The following is a 10,502-nucleotide window of genomic DNA, read 5'->3' as shown; positions in this document are numbered from 1 at the left end:
TGGGGATGTGAGGCATGAAGACAAACACCTGCAATGTGGCAAGGGCTGGAAGAGGGTAGAAATAAAATGATGTAGCAGAAAGAGGTAATGACTTTTGTTGGAGTGACCCAAATAAATTTAACATATGAGGTATCATTTGCACTGGGCTTTGACAATGGGTTTTAGTTAACAGAGAGGGAAATGGAAGTTATATTAGGTAGAAGGTAAGATGTAAAAACAGGTAAAAAGGCAGGGAATAATAATAATAATAATAATTATGACAGCAAAATTAGCCAATGCTCCTTGGGAGGTAGGCATGTTCCCTACACCTGCTAAGTACTTTACTTCCAGGAATTCCACGTGTCTCCTTTCTGAGGGAGACACTTGCATTGTCTCTGTTTTACCAATGAAGAATGGAGGCAGAGAAGTAAGAAACTTGCTCAAGTTTACTCAGTGAGGTGTAAAACCTTTTGGTTAATAAACCTTGGAGGCAGGATTGGAAACAAGACAGTAGAATCCAGGCATGTGCTCTGCAACCACATTCTACTTCCAGAAACTCAATTATTGTGAGTCAAGACGTCCTTGGCATTAAATGCAACTCTGCTTTTCAGATTAAATCCCTAATTACTTGTAGAAATGGATAAACCCCCATGATTGCTCTCTGTTAATAATTGTTTCTCAGCAGAATGCAGAGTGCTGAGTATACAGGATGTTTAATGCTGAAAATTATTATGCCAATCTAAGAAAGCCATACATGTTTGAGAAATCCGATAGGCGTTATATATGTTTGGTTGACTAAATAAAAATATGAGTCCAGAAAATGAAAAGGAAGAACCAATTAATGTTTTTGGAAAGTAGTATGATGAAGTGCATGCAGCAATGAGTGTCTGAAAATCAGAAAGATGTAATCATGACATTATAACGAGATAAGAAATTAAGGCTGTTTCAGATAATTAGAGGAAAATCAGTGGAAAACAAGTCCGAGGAAACGAAGAATGCAGATAAATCAAGAATGTTGGCCATTATGCATTAGTTGTTTTATAATTTCTGAAATATGATACGTAAAAATGAGCACAATTTTATTATAAGAGAAAACAGTAGCATATTAATGTAAAGAAGAAAGAAGTGATTGTTACAAAAACCCCATTTTAAATCATTTTAAAGAACTTCTAGCTAATTTTCCTGGAAAAACTGCCTAATTTTTTAATGAATGCAAAAATATTTATGAGACTACTTTGAAAGTACATTACAGTGCAATGGCAGGAATTACTCTTTTGCAAAGGTAGAATCGGCAGGTTTCCCTTTTCCCGTCATATGATGTGGAGAAAGACAAGTGTACATGTTGGACTCTGGTATGGACCTGTGACAGTAGGGCAGCCTGCACTCACCCTGTTTCCTCCTTTAGCGTGACACACAGGGCTTTGTGGAAGTTGGGAAAAGCCTCTAACAACTTCTGTGGTTCTTAGTTGTTAAAGTTAATACATGTGAAAACAGGTTTGCAAATATTGCAGCATTTTTAAAGTGTTATATTTAATACATTAATGCTTTATGTTTTTAAAATACATACATAAATGAATGACCCTACCTAAAATGTAATTTGCAGGCATCATCTGAAGTCTAATTGTGAGTCTTCTAGGAATGTGGGGATCAAGTCAAATAATCCTAATGGACCCCAATGTTATACACAGCATGAGGGAGCATTGTGATTCCATCCCAAGAGGTTAAATCACTTGGCCGTTCTCGCATAGCCAGCTGCTTATGAGTCTAGCTCCTTCTCCGTGGCTGTAATTTTTGACCCTCTAAATATGAGAGATGCTCCCTAAATACTGGGGGGCGGGGAGCAACTCTGTTTCCGAAGGAGTCCCAGAAAAAATGTCATGGGTGGTATCCTGATTCCTAGGTGTTGGTCTTATAATTAAGCTTCATTCATTTCTATGCCATTTTTATAAATTTCAAATAATACATAATGGAAACACAAATAATACACAATAATAAAAAGAATGAAGGAACTGAAAACCACCAGTTACAAAAAAATCCCTGTGCTCTAGGCATTTGGAAAGCATATTTGCTCAGTGAGCACTGTTGAATGACGGTAAAAAGCTTTGTTGAGAAAACTGATGTTTGAGGAAGATAACTGAGGCAGCGGCTTTTGAAGAACTGTATTCTCAGTCGGACTTAGCAGGCGTGCAGTTGTGGGGTTGTGGAAAGGGAAGAGGCTTCAGCAGGTGCACTTCAGGTCCCTGCCATAGCGTGAGAAGACCCAGGGCCATTTCATCAATTTTGTTTAAGATCGTGCTCCACAAAAAGATTTTATTGCCGTTTTGTCCCAAACCATTTGTCTAAGGAAATGCTATCCATTCCTTCAAAACTTTATGTATAAGTTAGAACATCACAAAGCAATATATTCATAGTAGCTTAATTCATAATAGTCAATACATAGAAACAACCCAAATGTTCATCAGTAGATGAATAAACAAATTGTGGTGTACTTGTAAAATGGAACAACTGCTCAACAATAGAAGGCAGTGGACTGCTAACACATGCAACAACACGAATGAATTCTCAGACATTATGCTGAGTAAAAATAGCCAGAAACAAAAGGCTGCATACTGCTATGATTTCATTTATACGACGTTCCAAGGGCAAAACTAAGGTATAGTGATAGATACTTTGAGTGGGGGGAGTGCAGAGGCATGAAGAACCTCTTTCAGTGATGGATATATCCTCTTCTTAAGAGATTGTGGCTACACTGATGTTCACATTTGTCAAAACTCATCAAATTATGCGCTTGAAATCAGTATATTTTACTCTAGGTAAAGTATACATCAATTAAAAGAATGGGAGAAGTGAAACAATAAACCTGGAACGTTTTTATCCCTTAGGCAAAACTTCAAACTATTGGAATTTAATATAATACCTTCAAATATTAGGTATGGGCAATTCAAGAAATGCTTATATAAAGATGATTTAAGTGTCGTCTGCAAAAGCCCCTTGCAGAGATGTTGTCAGTCATACTGCTCAATGTTCCTGTGAAGACCTACGGAAGGCATTCATTCTTTCTTTCTTGATGAATTGCTATGTTTCCTCTTAGAAAGTGCCAGTAAACACACAGCTTATCACAATTTCCTTTTTGTTCTTTCTTTCGGACACATCAGATCTAGGTTCACCATGCCGTGAATGCTGCTATCTTTAGCACACTTACCCACACCACAGATTTTTTCTTTGATTCTGTACTTGGCAGAAATTCTCCCCCTTGCCTTCCAGGTAGCTCCACTTGGAAAAGTAAACTAGTCACCCGCTGCTTCCTTGGAATATTTTCTTTACCGCAGTACGTTTGAGAATGTCTTCAGCCTAATGTGTGACTCCTGTTATCAGGGTTTTATTCTGTGATATGCCACAGGCTCGATGTTGGACCTTGGCAGACAGATAACTACCACACACCTTATTTTCATCCTTTGAAAATAGCCACAATGGGTAAGCTAATGCCGTCATCCCCGAAAGCTTATGATGCTTACTTTCTAGTTCTATGCAGATGGCCTTGCTGAATACTGCCCTGTCTCTAGCATGTGTGTGCATCCTCCAGGCAGAGAAAAGACAAATTTTTCTGATTCTAATTTACTTTTCACCTTAACTTCCTTCCTAATGCATTTTTTGATTATGGGATTCTATGGACTTTCTTACGTCCAGGGAAAGCTAGAATGAGTTGCCCCTGTGTGGAAGCATGATTGAACGATTCCATTGAATCATCTGGAATTTGCGATGCTTCCCTGAGTAACCTATAACTGTCTATGCTTCAAGTTGTTAAAGCCGCCTTTAAAGGCAGCTTAGTTACTTCTAAGCAGTTAAAGATCAAGTTTGTAATTTTTAAGTAACTCCAAAACTCTTTTTTTTAAAAAAAGAATGCATGTAACAGTATATGTAGTTCTAGACAAAAAAATATAGAAGCTTGATAATTTGCCTATTTTTTTAAGGAAGAAGGTTTTTCATTTCTGGGACTAAATTTTTCCTTTTACATATGTGTTTTTAAATCTGGTTATTATAATATATTATAGTAAAAAGATCTTTCTAGTGTGCCTCCTTTTTTCATTCTTGTGTTTGTGATATAGTGAGGATGTACAATTTTATTTCTCCATCTTTGAGTCTTTGACTTGGCCGTGGGGAATTTGTTTTTGTTTCCATACTGTGATTGTTTCCGTATTGTTTATCATTAGCAATTGCATTCTTAATGGCCTTTGCGACTAAATTTTATGTGTCCTTCGTTTCGGAAAAAAATACTTTCCAATTTGAATTCATGACATTTAAAGGGAAAAGTTTTCAACTTTGTGAGAGAATTCATGCAAAATTGTAAGTTTGAATGATTCTTCCACACACTGCCAATAAGAAGAAATCTAATTACTTCTTGGAGTGGCTCAATTATTTGTCCATGCTTTTATTATGATCACAAATCTTTGTGGCCTTTGGGGCCATGTTTTGATTCTGCCTCCAATGAGCTATTTTATAAATTTTTTGTTGGACATCAAAATAGGTAAATTTAATTGGAAATAAATTTTTGATTTCCAAATGCCTGACCAAATTTAAATGTAATTTTATTGGAAAACAAATTACTACCTAAATATTAGCAGTATTTTCTATTCTTTTTTAATTTTTTTTTATTTTTTAGAGACAATATCTAGCTGTCACCCAGGCTGGAGTACAATGTTGTCATCGTAGCTCACTGCAATCTCCATCTCCTGGCCTCAAGCGATCCTCCTGCCTCAGCCTCCCAAAGTGCTGGGAATACAGGCTTGAGCCACCATGCATAGTCAAATATTTTCTATTCTCGCTAAAATCACGGTGGAAAGTGGGTTTGAAATGTAATTCATTTGTTACTCAAGCCAGTTATTGTTCATGTTTTTATAAATGAGAGTCCTAAGTTATCAAGAGATAATAATCAAGATTTTTTCCGTAGTAATAAGATTACCTCAGAGGAGACACTTCACTCAATGGGTGGACCAAGTCAATGATATTACTGTTTATTAATAGTCACAATATCCCTCCAAAGGAAGATGTATCCTTCTGGGTAAAACCATGCTCCCCTCATCCTTCTCCCACCCGTATGTTTTCTCTTTAACACACAATGGCCAGAGACTTTTGTCACAATTTTTCTTTTGAGTTACTCCTTTTGTTTTGAAATATGTTCAAATTTACATAGAAGTTGGAAGTCCTTTCACCCAGAGACTCCATTACATATTTTCTTAACTGCTCCATTAACAAGAACCTGATCCTGGATCATGCTTTGGTATTTAGTTGTGCTATTTAAGTCTCTGTTAAACCAGAATAAGACTTTCCTTGACCTTCATGACCTTGACACTTTTGAAAAATACAGGACTGTGATTTTGTAGAGCAGTCTTGCATTTGGGTTTGTTTCATATTTCTTTGTGATTGGATTCAGGCTTTGCATTTGTGGCTGCAAGATCGTGGCAGTCACGCTGTGTTCTTACCGCATCCCATCAGGTGACTTGTGACATCAATTTGTCATGTCACTGGTGATGTTAACTTTGATTACTTGAATAAGATGGTATTTGCTGGGTCTCTTTAATATAGAGTTACTATTTTCCTCTTTACAATTAGTAATTAGTTTGGTGGAAGAGACTTTGAACCTATGTAAATATCCTATATTTCATCGAAATTTCATCCACTAATTTTATCATCTGTTTTTGTTTCCTACCTGAATTAATTATTTTTTAAATGATTGCCAAATGGTGATTTCTAATTCTGCCATTCCTTCTACATTTATAAGTTGGTTTTCTACTGTAAGGAAAGGCTTTCCCTTCTATCTATGTATTCACTCATTTATTCAAATCACTGTGGGTTTTATTCAGTGAGATATAATGTACCACTACTTGTGTGATGATCAAATGGTCTCAGTTTGAGCTACAGAAAGTCCCATCAAGCTGGTTTCTGAAACACTCCCATATCGTTCTTTGAACACATCTTTACTTTCTGATATAACAGGATGTTCCAGATTCGTCTTATATTTTATGCCCCAGCCTAGATTCAGCCATTTCTTTGAGGAGCTCTGGGTCCTGGCATTTAGAAGTCAAGATCGGGACACTTGGTGTGCTCCAGGCTACTGGGGGTTGATACCTCCAGGGCCTCTTGGGAGACAGAGCCAGGAAATATATCTAGTATATACATACATGTATATTTAAAAATATGCACACACACTTTCACTTCTATATTCACTACCGTATTACCTACCTATTTATCTATCTATGTAGCTATCTGTTTATTGAAAATCATGAATTCACACTGATATATTCAATTACAGTCAAACACTATAGGACTCATTCTAGCTTCGTCCTTTTGAAACTTGTAACTCCATTTTTTTAGTGGTGAGACACATGACTCCAATTAGCCTTAATACATTTATTTGTTTGATCATTCCACCTGTAGGTAGCAGCCTCCTGTTTCTTCTCTTGGCCACATACTTCATACAGGCCCCTAGGATATATTCTTACTGCTGTATCTGCTAAACCACTGGACTTTAGTATAAAGACTTTTGCCATGTTTGTTAGTTCATTTTATTTCTTGATGTCTGTCTGTCTCTCTCACTCTCTACACACACACGCACACACACACATCACACTGGCAATTTAATGGGCAGAGGGGCACTGACTGTTTTACCCCATGGGTGAGACATAACCATAAATTGATCTGATACAAATTAAATAGACTGTATCTTCAATTAGTGAAAAAGTTAAAGACTGTAGTTATAGAAATGACTATTCTTCATTGTTTTCAGGATGTAATTCTTCTTCAAATAATGGCAATATTTAAATATAAGTTAATTCTTCCTTCTTAAGAATCAGCTACCTGCAATGCATTTTTTAACACCCAAAATTCAGTAATGGGTTTGCAACTTTTGAAAAAATATATTTAAGGCTACTGGTTTTTCACAAAGGCAATTTCTTTTTCTTTTTTCATAAAAATATCTGAAAGCACAAGAGATTCACAGGATGTGAGGAAGAGAAAACTCATAACAACAAATAATACAAAGGTTTGCAAGGTGTTTGCATAAGGCAGATGATATTATGCAAATGCCTAAGCCAAACCTTTACATTAACAGAGAACACTGTCTATATATTTGCTGAAAAATGTATTAAAATGAACAGAGTTTCTAGACAACACATGGAATTGCCATATTGTTGTCAAAACCTGAGGTACGGCTCTGCAAGGAGTTTGCTCACGGGCTATGACTTTACTATTTCTTTGTGATTAGTTGTTCTGTGGCTACGTTGCTTTATTCTGTGAGCCAATATTTACATTTACAATACAGACCACGATGTGAAGGATGTTTCTCATTAGTGAAGCATCTATGTTGGTCCTTCATTGCTCTGTAGCTTGTATCATGATTATGAGAAAGGTTAAGCTCCGATGCTGATAATTCCCACCATGTTTATGAGCACTTCTTTTGCATTTACTTCTCAAGATTCTTTATGAAATTGATGGCCCGAGAGAGAGGGGCATGTTAAAGACTGTTAGGAGCACAACTGACGTGAGAAGCGTGATCGATGGCTGGGTCCTTAGAATCTTCTCTTTTGTACCAATTAGGCTCCAGACTCTGCTCTTAGTCTCAGCATTGGCATTTACCTTTCCGACATACTGCATTTAGGTTATGAAAATTCTATACCTAAGGGTTCAGCTCGTTAATTCAACGAGTGTAATGGATCTTTGGCATGTTTGGATTGAACTTTTGGACAAAGAGCAAGTGCCCTCAAGTATATTTTGCTTTGGAACAAATTTGAGTCCCTTAGGCTGTGTGGTTTGTGCGCAGAGGTTGGCACTTACTAGTGACTCGGCTTAGTGGACTCTGAATGAAGCCTGCCCCCAGCAAAGCCACATCCTTCCCTTCTGGTAATTACAGTAACAGGTACATGGAAAAGTACATACTTAGCTGTATTCTCAAATGTCACGATTCACAAAGCTTTTCCATCATACAACTTGTTAAGGTCAAGGATCCAACACTATAATTCTTTTTCTAATTCCAACAGTATTTTTGAAATGCTTATAGGTCCATTGGAATTGTTGATAAATTGTGATGATGCCTTCTACTTAGTGGTCAAGCATTTTTTTTTCCTTCCCTTCCTTCCCTCCTTCCTCCCTCCCTCTCTTCTTTCCCTCCCCCCTTTCTTCCTTCCCTCCCTCCTTCCTTTCTTTCCATCCTTTGCTTAATAAGGTTCTTGATCTCTGTGGTTTTATATTCCATAGAATCTTTTATCATCAATCCCCTGTTTCATTTATTCAAAACAATATTTTCTTTTGCTGTAATCGATCTTCAGCGCATATATTTCAGTTTTGAAAAATCATGTATGTTCTTCTATGTTGGTTCAGTGCTTTCATCTCTGTTCTTGTCTGGTGCTCACCTTGGCTTCTATTTTTATGGCCATATTCAATTGCAGCACTAGTTGGCTGGGATGTAATAGTATAACAAGAGTCAGAAAGAACCGAGCTGAAAAGCAGTGCTGGAAATCACTAACTGTGTCTGTGTGTACTTACAACAGGGGGAAAGATTACTACCTATTTCGCTGGTTTATTGTATAATATATATTGAAAGAAATAATATATTACAGTGCTCATCCCAAACCAAACATACAATAAAAAAAAATGGATAAATGTTAGAAAATAATCTCTACAAGGGCTGAAGGGCCGGGATATTTGACACTGGTGTTCACAAGCACCTAATACAGTGCCTGGCACACAGTAAGCACAGAATAAACACATATTGGTGGTTATTGTTCTTACGCTGCTATAACCCTCCCCTTGATGCTTTGAAAGTGAAAGAGAAATGACATGTTTATAAAGCACATAATAAAGGGTCTGGCGTAATGTATTTGATTTAGCTAGAAATATATTTGTACAGGCTTATCATCAGGCAAATGATTGGTTTAGTACAGCACTCTTGAGAAAACATCTTCAGAAAGACTAAAGGTTTTTTCTTCCCTTTCCCAGGCATCCTGTTTTCCCTGGTGGTGATGCTGTATGTCATCTGGGTCCAGGCAGTGGCTGACATGGAAAGCTACAGAAACATGAAAATGAAAGACTGCTTGGATTTCACCCCTTCTGTTCTGTATGGCTGGTCATTTTTTCTGGCCCCAGCTGGGATATTTTTTTCTTTGCTGGCTGGATTACTATTTCTAGTTGTTGGACGGCATATTCAGATACATCACTAAATCAATTGTTGCCATAAGTATTTTCTTGAGAGATTTTTAAACAGAGCATACTTTTTTCTCCATTTTATCTCAGTGATCCCAGCATAGAATTAATTGATATAACTTTGTAGTCGCTATTTGATTGAACCATTTCACTTGTGATTTCCTCTTATAGGAAGGTCCTAGAATCTCTCCAGATACCAGCATGTCTTCACCTTGTCTAAATGCTGTCAAGGACCTAGTTCTTTAGGCACATGTGTCTCCCTTTCTTGGAACATGTTAGTGTTCATGCAGGTTGCAAAGGCCTGATAATAGCATAACACCATCACATGGGGCAAATCTAGGTTTCATGTAACACCTCCTTCTTAGTGTTCATGTCTGCTAACTAAAAAAAAAATCTTTGGAGAATAATTAAGAATGGAAAACAAATGTTGTCAGAGGATTTATTTCATTTTTTCTTCACACACAGACATATCCATATATGCATTCACTAGATCCTGTGAGCAAATGATTCATTTAAAAATAGACAGCAGTTGTTCTTGTTAGCGGGAGCCGTGTAGTCACCAGTTAAAATGGACCACAACAAACAAAACTAAGATCATGTGCTCGCTCTGCTTTCTTTCAAACAGTGGTTTGGTTACCTAATGTTATTCACTTAGTTGTGCATGCTTGCATAAACCTTAAACTATATTTAAAAGTAGCAAATCTGCAAGCCAAATTATGCATAAAGCAGATTGAATTTTTATGAACTTACAAGTGAGTTAATTGTATAATGTATAATTGTATAATTGTATAAAGTAATATGGTTTAAAATATGTAAAATCCAAGCACCTTCGCTTAGTACATAATTCTATTTGATATTCTAAAATTCCCATTAAAAACTATATTGATAACATGTTCAGCATGTTAAAATGTATTGATGAAACATGCTTTTAATAGTCTTTAGCTATAAACTTTCAAAGTACTTCAATCTGAGGATTATAATAGCCTCACTTTATTAAATGCCATGAAATATTAACTTTGCCCAAGATTTTATGGGTTTCAATTCTTCTGATCATTTGATTCCCTTAACTATTGTCCCTCAATTTCTTCATCTTTACAATAGGTATATTAACATTTACAGATCTGCTATTTCCTTTAACTTCCTGGAAGAAAAGTTTTTCTGGGGAAAAATAATTCTTTATTATTCACTAGCATAGACATTTTGCATACCAAAGATGTTCATTTGGCGTGAATGTTGATTGAAATCAAATCCATCTGAGAGGCCTAGGTTGTATTTGTATTCTGGAAGCCTCCATCATGGAGAGTTTGGGGTTAGTGAGGGAAGAGAGA

The 10,502-nt window shown here is 36.5% G+C and overlaps 1 protein-coding gene across 2 annotated transcripts in view; it reads left to right on the top strand.

Annotated features, from left to right (window-relative positions):
* TMEM182 (transmembrane protein 182) overlaps positions 1–9,511 on the top strand; it is a 60,806-nt gene extending 51,295 nt beyond the window's left edge. For both annotated transcript variants that reach the window (XM_012641926.1, XM_012641927.1), the window contains one exon: positions 8,971–9,511. In XM_012641926.1, the coding sequence (XP_012497380.1) occupies positions 8,971–9,191 (221 nt within the window). In that variant the 3' untranslated portion in view covers positions 9,192–9,511. The remainder of the gene's footprint in view (positions 1–8,970) is intronic.
* Positions 9,512–10,502: the final 991 nt, after the last annotated feature.

This window comes from Propithecus coquereli, unplaced genomic scaffold, assembly GCF_000956105.1.
Source record: "Propithecus coquereli isolate 6110/MARCELLA unplaced genomic scaffold, Pcoq_1.0 Scaffold171, whole genome shotgun sequence".
Lineage (NCBI taxonomy): Eukaryota > Metazoa > Chordata > Mammalia > Primates > Indriidae > Propithecus > Propithecus coquereli.
The sequence above is the reverse complement of the archived record's forward strand: the minus strand, read 5'-3'. Positions and strand labels throughout refer to the sequence as shown.